This window comes from Lepisosteus platostomus, chromosome 3, assembly GCF_059453375.1.
Source record: "Lepisosteus platostomus isolate fLepPlt1 chromosome 3, fLepPlt1.hap1, whole genome shotgun sequence".
Lineage (NCBI taxonomy): Eukaryota > Metazoa > Chordata > Actinopteri > Semionotiformes > Lepisosteidae > Lepisosteus > Lepisosteus platostomus.
Window position 1 is genome coordinate 65,654,710 of NC_142613.1, and position 18,576 is coordinate 65,673,285.

The 18,576-nt window shown below is 34.9% G+C and overlaps 1 protein-coding gene across 2 annotated transcripts in view; it reads left to right on the forward strand.

The window, feature by feature from the left end:
- dlgap2a (discs, large (Drosophila) homolog-associated protein 2a) overlaps nt 1-15,098 on the forward strand; it is a 416,982-nt gene extending 401,884 nt beyond the window's left edge. For both annotated transcript variants that reach the window (XM_088626474.1, XM_088626475.1), the window contains one exon: nt 262-15,098. In XM_088626474.1, the coding sequence (XP_088482600.1) occupies nt 262-480 (219 nt within the window). In that variant the 3' untranslated portion in view covers nt 481-15,098. The remainder of the gene's footprint in view (nt 1-261) is intronic.
- The last annotated feature ends 3,478 nt before the right edge of the window (nt 15,099-18,576 follow it).

Here is an 18,576-nt window from a genome sequence, read left to right on the forward strand (position 1 = left end):
ATACATACATTTCTCAGAAAATGGGACACCATAGTAAGGGACTGAATAATTTTGCAATGAAATCTACTGTGAATTACATAGAGGTCATATGGGTAGGAGTTGTTCTATATTTGATATTCTATATTCTATAGCTGGAATGGTTGAAACGGATGGTATTCCTTTTTTGGTTTCACCACCTTTAAACTTTATGCACAGGACGATGCAAGAGTCAGCGCTCATCCTTGTAACCCCAGCTACGTATGTTTTGGTAATGTATTTTAGGAAGAGAAGAAATTGCCCCCTCCAGTACCAAAGAAGCCCCCAAAAGGTAAACCAGGTGTCACGCGAGAAAAGTCCCTGGATCTTCCAGACAGACAGCGACAGGAAGCCAGAAGAAGACTGATGGCAGCCAAGCGGGCAGCTTCCTTCAGGCAGAACTCTGCTACCGAGAGAGCTGACAGCATCGAGATTTACATCCCAGAGGCCCAGACCAGACTTTAGGACAAAGGATACATCAGCATTTCCCGTCTGTTAACCATACTTTATCAGTTCCAAACCTTGTCATTGTATGTACTGTATATCAGGTTTGTGTCATTGTATCCAGTGTAATAGAGAAATCGCATTACTTTAGAATACGTTCAGTTACCCAGAAATATACACAGTACGTAGCTGCTGGTTTTCTCCTTTCAAGGAGCAAAATTGCACCTGCCTTTGAAAAGGGAAGTGATACTTTTTTTTTTTTAGTTTAACGGCAGTACCTTTAAAATTGTAAACATCTGTTGTAGCTTTCCAGTGCTGATTTAGATTAATCTAGAGGGGTGTCTGCATTTTTCAACATTTTCAAAATGAATCACAAAGTGCAACTTTCTTAGAATTCCACCAGCAACAGTGATCTTGGGCTAATGCGTAAGCGAAATACGCAACCAGTTTGAGGTCTCAGTGGTAGCACAGAGGTGATGACCCTGTTCACAGGTTTGAAATCCGTTTTGACAGAAATATTTTGATTTATTGTTTGATTGTTATGATTATTGATTTTAAAGCTTGTTTGACGGTGTCCTTCTAAGAATACCAGGTCAATCAAGTAATACTTTTGAAAGTGCCAATGCTTGAAATACCTCAATCGTGCATGATGTACTGTAGTTAAAAGCTGAGTGTGCAGTCATCACTTCTGAGATGTAGATGGGCTACCTCTCTGTGAGCTATGCTTTGTCAGTGTTGGAAAATGTTGAAAATAATGGCTCTACACCCAACAGATTTCTTTTAAGTAGACAGGCATTTGTTCACACTGTTGTATAGTGGGAACTGAAAAAAAGGCTGAAACGTTAGGTTGACTTTCAGACAGCCAGTCACCCTCACCCACTTCAGTATTTTCAACATTTCTACGGGATCGTGTAAATTATGAAACATGCCAATAATATTGTGCCAACTTAAAAAAAAAGGATTAAAAGGATTTTTTTTTTCTTTCCAACTTTTTATGCATTAGTCCGTTCCAGAAACTAAGCATTATATTTTTAGAAAGCAATGATTTCTGGTCAAGGTCATAAACTGCTTAGTTCTGGAAGTCAAATGTACAATACAGAATAGTGCATTTTTGCAACTAAGAATTTTCATGTGTGTATTTCCAAGGGAAATGTAGGTTATGACGATCACTAAATAGCATGGCAATTGAATTGCAAGGGTACATATGAAGGATTTTCTTTTTCCATTGTGCAGTCAAACATCATTCCCCAAGACCCTGCATTTGTAGCATATAAATAATTAGACATATATTAAATTGCTCGAATATTTTCTTAAAAAATTATGTTTGGACGTTTCTCTGTATGACCCTTTATTTAATGAGTGTCTTCTTGCAACATCTGATAGGCAAGGGTGCATCTTATCCATTATGGCAACCTGGAGACTATTCAAGAAACATTGGGCACAAGGACGGACAGGGTACATATTAGCCCATTACAAAACATATTTAATTTAGATGATACAGTACACGCCTACATTTAAACGTATTTGTTATTTTGTGCAATTTGGATTTTCGTATTTGCACCACCCTAGCCCGTGAAAATGATTTCTCTTGAGTCTGTCGGACTGATTAACGCATCACATAAAAATGTCAGAATCAAACAGGTGTCAGATCGAAACAGGTGCTAAAAAAGGAAAGAGAAAACCAAGTGTAGCAGATTAGATGGTTTCTGTTTGATAGAAACTGGAGGGAGAAAAGGAATTTCGAATTTTATTTAAATGGAAAGAAAATTAAACAATGCAAAGCACATAGTATTTTTTAATCATCTATTTTGATCATTGAGCAAGGAATGTATGATTTATTGTCAGTGGCATTTAGAACAGTGTTCTGTAATGTTAAAAATAGCAAGTCTTAGTACTGATTAACTGCACCACACTAAACTTGTTCGTTAATCCAGGCCCTACCAGGCAGCTGCAGGGTACATATACTGTACGCACACTCCCAAGAGTAAGGGAAAAAATCGATTCAGCTTACTGTGCCACAGGGACCAATACCGGGCATATGCCCACTGAAATTTAGTTCTGTCCGCCATGTGTTTAAAGTTTGTCAAAGTTGTGTTCACTTTGTATGTATGTTGCAAAGATGAGGGAAAGTTGAAATCAGTGTCTGTGTTCAAGAAGAAAAACTGAAATAAATTCAAAAGGTTACTTAAAAGATATTTTGCAGTCTATAACAGTTCAATTAATTTCAATCTTGACTATATTTATTTAAATTGACATTCTGTCTACATTGTAAAATATAAGTTACACAGTAATAAGAGTGTAGTCATGGTATTAATAACAGGTAGCTATCCTGGGATCACAAATGTAATTATTTTATAAACTTACATCCTGGCTCCATATACTGTATATTGCTGTGCAAAAGTCTTGGATACCTTCAACAGTTACTGTACAATATACGTATGTCATAAGAATCAACAATGTATTCAGAGTTTTCAACCATCTACTACTAATTACTAATAGAATTAACAGCTTAGTTTGGATGAGAAGAGGAACATTTCATGGAAGAAGTTTTCATTCACATTAATTGGAATCTTCAACGCTTGATCACAATAAATCAAGTACAACTCTGCACTTGAGCTGCCAATATGTAGTGTTGTAGTTGTCTGTCACATTTACTGTACCATCAAATCTCATTGACTTATTGACAGGCGTTCCTCATCATTAACACCATTTATACTTATACTTTCTATAAAATCTCTCTATACTTCCAAAAAATCGAAAAGTTTATTTTGGATTACAATATACATACAAAATTTCAGTACAAAATCACCATTAAATAGTGCATAAAGAAGGAAAATATCAAGTGGAATGAGCCAAACCACGCAACATTTCTGAGAGGTTTGCACAGCAGTAAATGTTTCACTTTTTGAGTGGTGATAGCATTAGCTTGAGCTTTTGGCACCTTTCAAGACTCACAGACTACACATACTGTATACAGTACAGTATTTTATACATATATGATTCTTTTATCTGAATATAATGCCTTTAAAGAGGAACTGCAATCCCAATTTCTCAGATCGCTTATTAAATCTTGGTAACAAAACAAATTAATTGCTAGAATCACAAAATTTTACCAATTTTGAATTAAGATTAAAATCTGAGACTATGTGAAAGTACTGTCTGATTGCCATGTTTTTGCAGGCAGACAAGAAACCGCCGGTCTTGCCAAGGGTGAGAGTGAGATTTGTGTGAATTGTGACGTGAAAGCAACCCTTCCTGCTCACTACTCACTGTGAGCAAATGAGAAACATGGGCTCCTAACAATGTTAATTATTTTGAGTGTATTTTAGTTTGATGGCAGGTTGATCTTTTTTTTGCAATACTTAAAAAGGTATGTCAAAAACATGCCACCTTACATAAACAAGTTTAATGTAATTTACAATGTAAGTTTCATGAAAACATTTACTATTAATTCATAGCATGTTTACAATGTAATACGGCCTCTTTCACGTCACCAGAGGTTTTTTGTTCCTCATTCTGAATTGCAGATAATGACAGCAATATGGCGCAATGCATACTGTACATTGAAACTTGGTGTCTTTTGTGATGTAAATTTAGCGGTTGTACACATTACTGTGTACTTCGTAGTTTCATTGTGGTTTGAAATCCATTCCTTATTGCGGATTCATTATAACCCCGAAATGTAAAAATAGCATTGCAGTTCCCCTTTAAACTGAATTATCATTTATGTGTTTAGAGCTATTTCATGATCTATTTAGAATTAGTACAAACATTTTGTTGAATATTATATGTATGTAATGCATTTAATACACTCTTTCTACAGTGTAACTATAGTAATCTGTAGTTTTTAAGTGCATTTGACATTTATAAATATCACCATTTTCAGTTATATGACTAGTACCCATGCAGTGCTTTCTCTAAATTTTGCATTTGTGTTGAACCAGTTTTTAGTTATCGTCAGTGAAAAATCTTAGTAAATAATCTCTTACTAGGCGATTTTAGAAGGAGACCCAATAAATGCATTTTATCTGAAGGTATATAAATACTGTAATTTAGTTTGGAGTTGATGTTTTACATTTTTCAGGCAATATGAATCATATTTTATGTTAATAAAGCTGTATCTGTTTAATTCTTAAGTTTTTAAGATAGTGTTTAGATAGTGTAACCTCTTTTTCCTATTCCAGACTACTGTGGTCTGAGTACCAAACTTTAATTATTAATTTGATTTTTCTTGAATTTTGTATTGGGATTTTGTTTTTTTAGTCCTTTACATATAAGTGGTTCAAAAGATAGACAGAGGTTGTGTTTGGACTTATAGTTTGTGAAAAGGTGAAGTTATTTTTTACAAAAGGCAGCAATGCTCTGTAGATTGTTGGACTGTGTATTGCTGAGAATTTCTTTCATGAAGAAAGATTAGTGGTTTGTGATCCGAATGGTTTTTTTTAATGATGTCATGTTCACACAGTAAACTAAACAACAGGGTACGTCAATGCTAGAATACATGGCCCAGGAAACCAGTAATAGTTTTGTCAATGCTGGTATTTGTACATGGTAGAACTCTATAAGCAGGGCGGAGAAAATTCAGTTTATAGTGCATAAGCCTTGGACCTACGATATGCTTGCAGAAAGAACAAATAGCCAGAACTCTTGTAACCTACCATTCATAAACAGTCACATGTTCTCTGTTGTTATTCATATAGTTGGTGTGAAATCTTTAGATTTTGCATCAGTAGAGCTAATTCAAGATTACAGTTTTGCATCATTTATCCACGGTTTTGAACCAAAGGTTGATGATGGGATATTGAATAGAATAAATAAATAGGACAGATTACCATTTGTCAAACTGAGAGACATGAATTTTTCAAAGTCCTTATCTTTACCCAGGCTTAAAAAAATATACAGCATCAATCATTACAATTTTATCTAACATGATTCCTTTGAGTTTAAATTCTTAAAAAGGGGATGTTTTAACACAGGCAGTCTCAAAGAAAGTCAACCTCTCTTTGTAAATGAACCTCGATAGATTTATTGTGCCATACAGCCTTAAACAAATTTTGAAGAAAAATTGCACATGAATGTACAGCCTATTCAGTTGCAAAAAATAATCTATATACAGTATATAAAATCAATAAAAGCTTTTGTGAGCATAAACAAAATTTCACCTTTTGTTTTTCTGACCCATGTTCTAGGGGAAAGTGAGAATGTATGCCTTATAAGTATGGCATGGAAGAATATTTAAAATGCAAGTTTTCCAAATGTAGAAATTGTGAAAACTAGAGTGAAATTTGTTACATTATCAAAAGATATAATCAACGACTGTTCCACAGGTTTATTTAACTGGTGCTCCAAAAAGCTTTTAAAATGAAAAAATATGTATGCTGTGCTTCTTAAGTAAAATTATTTTAGATAGATATGTAAAAATATATTGAGTACAGCATTCCTTTCTATGTATTTTAGCTTCAGTAGAAATTTTATCACTCCTTTAAGATGTTAACAATATTAAACATATATATTTCTACATAAACATATATACACATACTGTATATGTGTAAGTGTGTATATGTGGGGCACCACCTACAGTATAAGACAACACACCTATTTTTTCTGTGTGTACAGTAAGCTCTCAGAGCTATCACTTGAACGCATTTTGGAAACGTGCTTTCTTTTGTCTAGAAATGAATGCAATGGCATCCCCAGCAACAGTGTGCAACTCTGAGAATACATTATGAATTAAGCTAAATTCTGATGCTTTTTTTTTGGCATGGGAGTTAAAAGCAGAAGAATGCATGAAATGACGTTATACTTAGCTACGTATATATACTTACTCTGTATGGAGTAACTTCTTACACAATGGACATTAAACCTTAAGCATCACAAACAAAACGGTAACATTGTATCCCATATGCAGTAGGTTCCATTTCCCCATCACTGCTGAGCTACGGCAAAGTGCTTTATTTATAAAGCTTTTTCTAAAGCCGCTGAAGTAATGTGCAACATGTTCTGTGACTTCTTTTGAAATCCACAAGTAATCCATCCTGAATTACATTGCTTTCTATTTCATTGATCCGTAAGTATTTTGCCAAATCCAAATACAAATTGCTCCATGTATTTGGGAATATTCTGAACTGTAGGCTCTACTTAATTAATTTGTAAAAGATAATATGTTAACTGCTTAGTTGCCTGAATATACTCTCCCCAAGCTGATTAGTAATAATAACACATTTTTATATAACATTTTACACAGAGAAGACCACCCAATTTACCACTGAACTACAATACTTTCCAGGTACACACAGATGCCTTTATGAGCCACTAGTTTCAGTACACTGTAGTGGAGAAATTAGTGAGAAATTATACTAATTTACCAATTGAATTAGCAGGAACGTTTAGGTACTGTATGTTAGACTTTTTAAAATGAGACATACAAGATTTAGTGAAAAAGCCAGAGTTAACACCCCACTCTTATAAATAACTGGTCTAAAGTTGCCAGTATAGAGGTTTCTTTTATTTGAATGCCCATTCAACTCTAGTTGTGATGCACATTTATCTGCACTCTTTGCACAACCACATTTTAAGGTAGAGTTTTTGTCATCAAGCCTGTATTTGACTAATGTTCCATTTTTTATCCTAAGGCAGTTCCACAAAATTTCTTTAGCTGATTTGCCTCATTTGTTATCAGCTGTAGTTCACTCATTTTTGCTTATTTTTCAGTTCATGTCTGATTTTTTCCCCTATTATTTTGAGTTCTACTGCAAATGTTCAGTATAAGAGTATTCAAAGGATTTCTTCCTTTTTTAGTTTTATTTCTTTCTTATCTATCCCTTTAGCTTCCTGCCCTTCTTTCTGGCAAATTTCTGTGCAGTCTGTCCTTTTCCTTAACATCTGTCAATCTCCATTTTGTTTCTAAACCTTTTTCTCTCCCCGGCACATTGCCTGATTTCAAGGTACTCTGCTTCTAGTCTCTGTATTACAAAGAACCAAACTTTGTGGTACAGATAACAAAACCACATTTATTTAGTCTAATTTACATGTCATTTCAAGCCACATAATCCTGTTCTCATCTAGTCCATCTATATCTCTCTTTGATCTGTTTTGGGTAGTCTTTCTCCGTACTCTTTCAGATTCCCTTTATTCTCTCCCTTCAGATGGTGTTACAGTAGCTATTTAAAGGTTTCTTAGAGGGAACAAATTGAGGCTGAGTTCTTTGTACCTCATCCTGTAAGTCCAAGTTCTAGGTATTGCCTTAACAGACACTGGGCAACATTTCCATCTCACACTTTGCATACAGTTTATCCATGATACTCTCTGCAACTAATCATTTTGCCATCATTCATATCCTTTAATAAATTCACCACAACATCAGCTGAGTGAAGGCCTTACAAATCCCTCCCTCAGGTTTGCCTGTGTGCAGTGTTTCTATTGTGCTTTCTTGTATTTCTTTTGCTGCCCACTCAGCTGCTTAGATAAAGTCTCTCTAACTCTCACTTAGTCTCTCCTGAACTTTCCTTCAGTTTATCCTCAATGTCAGTGAAACTGTCCCTAATGGTTGCCATGTTTTGCCATCTACTGTTTTAATGACTGTACGCTCTATGCTTTTAATATTATTTATATGTAGATTGACTAGGTGTTCATAGCATACGGTTTTTGTATGTTCCCTCTATATGTTTTAGGACAGCAAAATCAAAAACTTTTTTTAGCTACTATTAAGCAATTTTTATTTGTGCTGGGGAGCTTAGCACAAAAAGTATAGTACAATATTTTCAATTTAATTCATACATTTGATCATATTAGAAAAAACATACATACTGTAGTTTGTGTTCGACCCAGTGATTTCAAGTGATCAAAACTACTGGGACACATTCAATTGAATGTAAATTTCACAGTTTAAAAGTCAGCCTTTGGTTGCAAATCCCTTTGAGACAGTAAACGTATGATGTCTGCAACCAACTGATCTCACGAAACTCTTTGTCTAATCATTTGTGATGGTTTGCCTGGCCTTTTCTGCAGCTGCTTTGAGCTCTTACCTATTCTTGCAGTTGTTCTTACTTCAACAGTTTATTCAGAATATAAAATGCAGGTTCAATTAAATTGAAATCTGGATATTGAAATGGACAGTGAAATATATTGCACTTTTTTCTGCATCAGGAGAAATTTTTTTTTTTGTAAACTACAGACTTCATTCATTCATCTGCTGTCATCATTAGATACACCACACGTAAAGATGAGTTAGCCAAGCTCACAGGCTCACATGCATTTCAAGGCCATGACATTACTTTGCTTGCTTCAATGATGAGGTTCAGATTCTTTGGAGCACCTTCAGTTCCTTTCTTTTATCACACTGTACACTTTCCATTACTCTGTTAATGGTCTTCAGTCCATGAAACTGTGTTCCAAAACTCTCCTGTTGCATCTGAGCAAATTGGAATCTGAATTTTCTGTTCTTGGTGCTTATCTTTCATCCTGTACTATAGTCTTTGTAGCTGTGCTGTTTCAGTCTTTTGCATACGAAAACTCTATTTTGATAGTTTCACTAGACTTTTAAGGTGATTTCACTGACAACTGTTTTAGGGGGACCCTTTACAGCACTAAATGTTTTTCAGTCATAACTGTAGATACGGATGCTTTTCTTTGCCAATCTGGTCAAATTAGCCAATTGGTAAATATACCTCTTTCAGTTTATTCCAAATTGTTGATTTAGTTATGTTCAATGTCTGTGCTATGGTTATAGAAATTGACTGCTTTTTCTTAACAGAAAATTATTTGGTTTTGACTTTTGACTATCGACTCCAAACACTTATGTCAAAGCAAAACATATTTATAGGATTTTTACAGCTCTTTTATGAGTGCCTAATTGCCCAGCAAAACACACTGAAATTTCAAATAATAACTAGTATATTTTTAGTCCACATATCGTACAATTTTAAAACCACTGTAAGTTCTAAATACTGTAACTCATATTGTTGTAAATTAAAATCACAATAGTTGTCCAGGAGAACTTGAAAGCTTCAGTGAATTAGGCCTAAATTTAGAGATCAACATTTAACAGATGCAGAATATGCTGTTTTTTTTTAATTGTAGGCCTTCTAGCTGAACTTCAAAGGCTGCTCTCATTATACATTAAAGTATACTGAACTTAATTATTGTCTCTTCATATTTGAAAAATAATTTTCTCATTCATGAGATCTTGAGGTACTCCAGTGTCTTTGAATGCATGCGTGCTGGCATTATCTTTCCAAGGTTTTAATAACCAGGAAAAAAAGATTTTGACCTTGCACATACTGTATGATATTTTTTCTGTGAGGGACGTTTTGTACCTTCCAAATTAGGAACGACTCCCAAACTAGAACTTTGAGTTCCAGTATTTAAGGTCATTACATTTTTATGCATATATCATTTTCTTCTTTTTAGCTTTTGAGAACATTGTAGAAAAAAATTAATGAAACACAAACTTAGTCCACATGATGGACTTCTCAGTGCTTAAATCAAACTTAGCTGAATCTAAATTAATTATGTTAAAAAGTAATAGAAGTGGTGTTGTCGTATTTTGCACAAATGATCAATTTAAGATCCGTCAGTAATTAGCCATGGGCTAGCAGTGTTGATAGTGTGAATGTATAATGAGAGAGAGAGATTTATTTTTTACAAAGAGCGCATTTCCTTTAATGGTAAATTATAATGAAAACGCTCCTGGTGAGTTTTTTTAGATTCACCAGGAAAACGTCCTACATTTCCAAAACATTCCCCTGCTCACTTGTACAAACCATCGCTGCAAAAAGGGTTTCCATGAGTAGGTTATAAAATATAATTAGTTTTGTTTAATATGCATTGCATTTTCCAGCCTTCATTGTGAAAAACAATATGATCTAGTTATTATCTCTTGAATAGTGTCTCATAATAGTAATAGTATCTCATAATTAGTAGAAACTAGAACCGTTTCTCTAACCTTGATCCTGCAGTGCCCAATCATTCGTATTGGTCATTCCAAATCACCTGAATTGAATATTAAAGCTATCGTTAAAGTTGTTAAAGCAATTGAACTATTAAGCAAGCAATGTTTAAATGAAGGGAGCCCCTGGGGGCTACAGGATATTCGGATTTTTGTATCAAATCATGTTTAAATAACTTAATTTGACACACCGTATGTTTAAGTGATTATAGTTAAATTGTTCCAGAACTTTAGAAATGGAAATTTTAAAGTCTGTCTATTCTGTACAGTAAATCCTGTTGGAAGGGGGCTCTCCAGGACAATGTTTGGAGTTAGTGTTTTGTATATTTAAGATATTGTGGTGTACAAACCATTACATGCATACAGTAAGCTATCAAATGCTTCAATGATCAGAGACTGTAATGCATGTGTAGCTTTGTCCAATATAAAATGTTTTCTATTGTGTGTGCATTGAAGCTTATTTTTGTATATAGCAATATAAAAAACGTTTATTGGTGCCTTCAGATAAAGTTCTTAAGTTTGAGATGCTGAGTGATTTCACTTAAGGGCAGGGAGAAACAACAGGTTCTCTTACATTTGGCACTCACAAGTTGTGGATGTAAGCCACAAGTGTTTTAATTTTATTTACTCACTGTTTCGGAGTGAAAAACCTGAAAACTGACAAATCACATAACACAGTAAGCTACTTCTCTGAAGAGCATTTGTTACTTCAGTGTAAATTGGGTTGAAAGGGAAATAGTTTTGTGTGGAAACTTTAGCATTATTAAGTACAAATTGTAAAGACAAAAAAATGTGATTTTATAGATTTAAAGTCCAAAGCTTTAAGCTACCTATAAACAGCTTCCTGGCTGCTTTTACTTTCAGACAAAATCTATTGCAGTAGTTTCCTGTATCAATAATTTTTTTTATTGTTCTAGAGAAATTAATTTTAATGGAGTCATTGAACATACTGTACAGTATGGTAAAGTACTGTATATCAGTACTGTAAACATTTTTTTAAATGGGTATTTCAGGTGGTTTAACCAATAAAGGCACTTGCTCGGTGTATGGATTGAGACATCACACAATCAAAGCTTGGGATGCTTCGTCAATGGTAAAATAAAATGGTTGAGCACTATCAGGTGGTTACTCCCAGTATGCAGTATTTAAGTGTGCAGTTCTGTTAGAACATGTAGAGCCCTTTCTCCCTTGAGAGTATAAGGGTCAAAATGATGAGAGGAATTAACATTAACATTAAGCGACTTATTGGGGAGTAAAGAACACAGTTGGTGATTCAATGCTTTAAAAAAATACACTTAAGGTCTTATTTCCTCATTAATACTTTTGCATTTGTATTAATAAATGCGCCTTTATGTTATGTGCAATACAGCTGTTTTATTGTTAGATTAAATTTTGGCATAATCTACAGAACCCTTTGCTGCAAGAGTTGTTCTTTTGAGCAGGGGAATCTCTAATAAAGTGGTGATATAAATTTAAATAGAAACAGAAGTCCTGATTTAATAGAAAAAAAATACAATGTCAAACACGTAAAAGTGTTTATTCCACAAATAAGTTTTAGGTTCTACATTTAGTGCCAACAAATATCCGCTCTGCATACATCTGAGATAAACAGCTACTGTACAGGAAAGCAGCAATCATTGTATGAGCGATTGGCTGCGCTTAAAAAAATTCTGCTATAAATTTTACATGACCGATAGTTTAGCGCTTTGTGGTTATACTTTATTTCTATGAAGTCAAACAGTGAGAGAAATGGAGAGCATTCTGATTTTATAGTTGGACGGGTTTGCGTGCAGTGAAGCTAATGGTCTTGTGGTTGGGGGCTGGGGAATGGCTGTGGTCTAATTAATGGAACACATCACAATCAAATGCAAAATTTTGTTCTTTGCACATGTTTACCTTATTTTTAAGAACATAAAAAACATTGAACACAGCAAATTGTGTTAAAATTAATTTGTTTACCGAGTATAATCGACTGCCAAAACTGATGGTCTCATCTGTGCCAGTACTACAGCCACAAGTGCAATAAAGTTAGGTTACATATTTGTACTACAGGCAGAATCTATTTACCTAGCAGTCCAGTGTGAAATCTTAACAGTAAATACTGGGAGAAAAATATATCAGTCAATAAAATGACAGCAGAGCACTTTATCAATTCAATGTACTCTGTAGTATAAGAAAAAAAAACAGTTACACTTGCTTTTCTAGTATTATAAATTAAAGGCATGCTCAGGAGGAGCTTTAAATGCACTTATTGTACAACTATATGTACAGTTGCCATTTTCTCCTAAATCTATATAAAATGGTATTGTAGCATTGTGTTGTCACTTCCCAGACCTTGCTGGTATAATGTATTTTTGCACACTGTAAAGTATAATGTTGAATATCAGTTTTCTACCTGCCACTACAACATATTCATTTTTTGTTCAAATAGAATTTTCTTTTTTCTCATAGGCCTTGTCATTACACAGTATAGATTTTAGGTCTATCTACAGTATGTCTGCTGCTGTAATGAACTGCTGTTTTTTTTTAAATCAAGATACAGTATGTTAGAATTCATTGATTCATTCTGTGCCAAGTGTCAGAAGTCAACCTCTTGAGCATGCCTATTTTTTTTGTCAATTAAGCATTCCATATCGACACTATTAAATGCCTTTGTACATTTTTAAATAGTTATACATAAAGATAAACAGAAACATGCTGTAAATAGGATGGAATAACCCTTAAAGCCAGTTCCCCCCAGTGGGAGTCTATATAAATACTAATAAACATTTTAGTTACCTAGTATGTAGATAGAGAAGGTCATTTCTAGAATAACAAATTGCGTCATTAAATATACCATGACTATACTTTGTCATGTATAGTTTGGAAGCCCTGTAAAAAATACTGTTGGCTGTGATAAGGGAATAAGCTAGTTATTAAATTCACTAAGGTAAAGTTCCCCGTGGTTCTTGAACTGCTAATTACACAGTGCAGGCTCTGAATCTGGATTTTTATGTACATACTGTAGACCTTTTATAGCTCATACCATCTCTGCTATCCACTGCCACTGTTCACAATGATGCCATCTTGTTTTTATATTTCATACTTTTAGTGCACATATCAGCTTATATATTTGATTCATCACTATTACTTTTGCATAGAGTACATTCTGCTTTCTTTTTACTGTATCACAAGGATCGCTCCGGCCTGTTCCAAAAACATTCCAGTGTTTTGTTTTTAACACTATTTTTATGGAGCTTGAGAGAATATACCGTATGTACATTGTTTGGGCAGTTAAAGAGAGTTCGAAAAATGATGTAAATGTGCCAAAACCACCCATAAATTCAGATTTATCCTTCTATTCTTTTGAATTGAGCAGTTCTTAGCGCTCAATGATACCTAGTTTTCAGAATTAAAAATGTTGTGAGATGCTGCTGAGTCGTGGTTGAAGGCTACACTGTATATAGAAGATTGCTGGACTGTTTCACTTGATACTGTGCTCTTACTTTTTGAAATGTAAGACAAATTGGTGTAAGTTGCATATTTAGCAATAACAATTATTAAGCTAAGAACTAGCTTATTATACTGTACCCTTACAATGATAAGCAACACCTGAGTTTTGGCGTGTTGTGATCATAGGTGAATTCACTCACCATTGTTAACCTCTCCTCCAGGGTAGTAACACACAGTCCATATTCATCCGTATTCATAAAACAGTTCCTATGACACTGCTGCTCCTATTTTTTTTTAAAAAGCGATGGAAATAATACCTCTCATGTTACAGAATCAAAAGGAATTGTTTAAAATGCTTACAGACAATCGCAAAATAGCTCCCTGAAGGATCTGAAGTCCTTTTTTTGTTTGCTAATATAAAAAATGTTAGCATGGTGAGAAATGCTTTATGAACATTTGTGATAGGGTCCAGAGAGAATTCCCAGTCCTGCAGAGTGGTACAGTCCAGCAGTTCAGAATTGCTGTGGGTACTGAATCCCTATTTCAGTTTTAAACTAGTGATGCCATCATTTCCTCTTCTTCCTGAAAGCTTCCACTGAATAAATAGTTTTTTTTTCTTTCAAATCTGCTCTTGTGGAGGGGCGAGGGGGAGGGGGGGGCCTTCTTGTCTGTGAACACTTGCTGTGCCAAATGCATCACATGTCATTGCAGAAGAATATACAAGGCCGCTCATGGATCTTGGAATGTGAGAAAAAAAAGATAAATGTTTAGCTAAAATATTTTGAATTCCTAAATATCATATCAATAATGAGGATGAATATAATGCCAAATATTCATTATTTGTAAAGAAATATATATATAAATATATAAATATATGCTTCATTTAAATGGAACTATTTTCTGCTCTTCCTCATGTTTTAGTTGTTTATTTTGGTTTTGGATTAGTTTGACAAGGTCTTATTATGGCATGCAGGATACTGATACTGAATGTATAATTTGTTGTTCCATTGCTTTTTGGTATTGCCGCCTTCTACAAATTGTTTTGTATTTGTATTTGTTTTTTCTTTAGGTTTGGATATGACAGATCTTTTGTTGGCATTTTTTAAATTATTTTATGAACCTTATGCTGACTATAAAAATGTGCTTCAGTACTTTGCTCCATTTCTCTTTTTATGAATCTGCCTCTTTAAATAGCATAAGTATTGCTAATGATCATCTGATGTAAATACTTCTGCAATTAAAACTTTTTTGGAGAAAAAAATAGCCTGTTTATGATCTTTTCGATTGTATAGTTTTTATCATCTCTCTTCTTTTGCAAGGAAATCCTCAGGTATTTCAAAAGCACCAAGGGTTAAGAAATCATTGTACATTCTTGGAACTTCTGAAAAACAAACAACAAATGTTTAATTGAGAAACATCCCACACAACATTTGAAAATGTTTTGAAATGTTATTGGCTTAACTGAAAACAGCTATTGAGAATGCAGTTCTTGGAACACTTGTGCAAATTCATCTACAGAGCACAACTTTAGCTTCATAGTCATATCCCAGATATTTTCACATTAAAACAAATGTAGTCACTTTCTTAAATGTTATTCTAGTTTCTTACTGATTTATCAAAGGAAAGAAAACTAGAACATATCAAGTGTAAGCACAAGTTGGTCTTTCCCTTTTGGTCCATCTTGGCTACAATTGCCTTCCTCATTCATGCTGTTAGTTTTGAGATACTGTAATAACAGTAAATTCGGAGGGTGTCAGATGAGTTTTTTTAAATTATGCTTCAGTTGTAAATTTTTATTTTTACTCACAAAATAAAACAAAAATAAAGACTGCAAAATTAAAGGTTCAGAAATGGAAAATGAAACCTACTGTTCTCATGACGTGCATGCTAAAGCGACAAATATTTCAAAACTTAGAATGCATGATAAAATTCAACAATAGAGAAATGATGAACGTCATTGTTAATCCACAATGTAAACCATACCTAACCTAACGACATTTCACAGCTTAAACTGGCAATTTATCTCTTTCAACTTAGACCTCCTTCAAGAAGTGCACAACAGGAGAGACATGGATTTGGTATCTGTAACAGAATGAAGTCTGTTCATTCAATCATACCTTTTTCCCCCCAAAGTCAAGGATTACAAAAAACAGATGGAACCTGTTTGTACACCACTTTTAAAAAAACTGCAGTGAGAGAAAAGACTTAAAAGAATGCTGGAAATGTCAACATACTTTGAGTTGCCTACCCTCAGGCCCCTTTGCTAGATAGAGAGCCCTACTGTGTGCACACTGTATTGTATTTTATTACTGAAACTGCAGATTAGCATGTTAATTGAGAACACACTCTTAACTCTCGCCAATATGTAAGATAACCTGGAGTCAGTTTTAATATGTTTCATTATCTCTATGTGAGTGAACTGCACCACACTGTGCAATGAGCAAGAAGAAGATAAACTCTGGGAGTTTTGTGAGGCAAGGCGGAGTGTGTGAGCAGATGACTCATCCAAGCACATCTATGTGCAAGCTGTTTATTTGTGTGTATATTAAACACTTTTCATTTTAATATTCAACACACATGGATCTCACTCCTGTCTGATTACAAGGTATGTCAAGGGTGAAAAGCCACCTTGCATGTTACAATTATAAAACATCACATTTATTTATTTAGGTCAAGTGCTTTATCAACAGTCTACTAAACACAATTCTATGGAGTCCAAATTGTGATTCTTATAGATACTGTATGCAAAGTCATCTTTTTAAAAAAGTGATGACGGTGATAGTGATCCAGGAGGTTACACCCATTCCTCTGGATCTCCATCCATTCCTTCTGATTAAGGGCTTTATCCTTAGAAGGTCTTGGGGAGCTACTATATAGCTTAATCTGGCTGGCAGAAGGCAGAACATGGTTAAATAGCCTTTGACAGCAAGTCAGTTAATTGCAGTGTAAGCACATAGAAGGGGCAATTTAGTGACACCAATTCACTTGAACCGGCATGTGTTTGGACTGAGGAAGGAAGACGGAGCACCCAAAGAAAAAAAAATGACACAGCCATGGGAAGAACTTCCAAACTCCACACAATAGGCACCCCCGTCCAAAACTGAACCCATTACCCAAGAGCTGTGAGGTTTGTGCCACCATGGAGCCCCCATATCGATTTGGATTTCCTGTGCTGCAAGCCGTAATGACAGGGTAAACATTCAGGAGAGCTGTTAAACTGAGGACATAAATACTTTAATCCTGACACTCCTTTTAAGATCAGAGGTGTTAAAACTGTGAATAAATTGCACTTTAAGCTTGCATAGCCTGGCCTTTGTAAATGGCCTCTGGCCTCTGTAACCTCTTTGTTTGCTCTTTTATGACAAATTTTCATATAAACAAAGGATTTAAAGTTGAATATTGATCTGATAAAATGATTGACAAAAATTGATCAAATAATTGTCCCAAATAAAATATTTACTGAGTACTCAACTGCAGTTTGCTGATTACAACATTTGACTAAATAGCTGATGAAAAATTTAATCAAGCATAAACGGAATTAGGCGTCAAAGCAATGCGTGATGTAAAAATTCTTGAAAGTGTAAATGTACAGTATAACAGAATTGGCGTCAATGAGGTTTGCAGATCAGCCGGTTAATCGATCTATAGTACAAAAAACTGAAAGATTTTGGAAAGAGGACAATGCCGGTGCCGTATCTAATTCTGTATTCCCTGGAAATCTGTATCCCCGTCCGAATTGCGCACGCTATCTACAAACCTTTAAAGGATATTTAATTCATCAGAATACAGCCTCGATTATCTGGGCGGCTTCTGAGTGCATGTTGGTCTCGTCGCTCATTACCATGTGGATAAAAAGGAGCCCGTTGTTTCTCGGTGTGTCTGATGCGTTGCTAAGCCACAATAATAATAATAATATTATTATTATTAATAATAATAATAATAATAATAATAATAATAATAATTGCTTACACTTATATAGCGCTTTTCTGGACACTCCACTCAAAGCGCTTTACAGGTAATGGGGACTCCCCTCCACCACCACCAAAGTGCAGCCCCACCTGGATGATGCGACGGCAGCCATAGTGCCCCAGAACGCTCACCACACATCAGCTCTCAGTGGGGAGGAGAGCAGAGTGATGAAGCCAATTCATAGATGGGGATTATAAGGAGGTCATGATTGGTAAGGGCCAAAGGGAAATTTGGCCAGGATGCCAGGGTTACACCCCTACTCTTTTCGGGAAACGCCCACAAGACGGGAACATGAAACAAAGCACACGAAGGCTATGTACATACTGTATGTTGTCCTTATTTCTTACACATAAATCATTTTATATGTGTAGGCTGATACCGAGTTAGATGGAGACACCTGTGTCAAGTAGATATTGGGGGGCAATTAAAACATTCAGCACATTACTCAGCCACTTGTTGAAATCTTCTGCTCTACCTAAACAGAAGTTATATTGAAATATTACGGTAAGCAGAAAATAGCATGTTTCGTGTTCTCCACCGAGATTCCACAAGAGCATAAATTGTTGTATACACCGCTCGACCTCATATATGCAATACAGCGTTATTTCTCCAAGATCATTATTTCTAACGACTGCTTGCGATCAGCGGTGACAGTGTGGAAACAAATTCGGGTTGAACACTATTTCAAGAGACAAGAAAACGAGTTATAATCGCATGCCATGCACACGAAGAACATGGGGAAATAAAGTAATGTTACGGAAAGCAGGCAG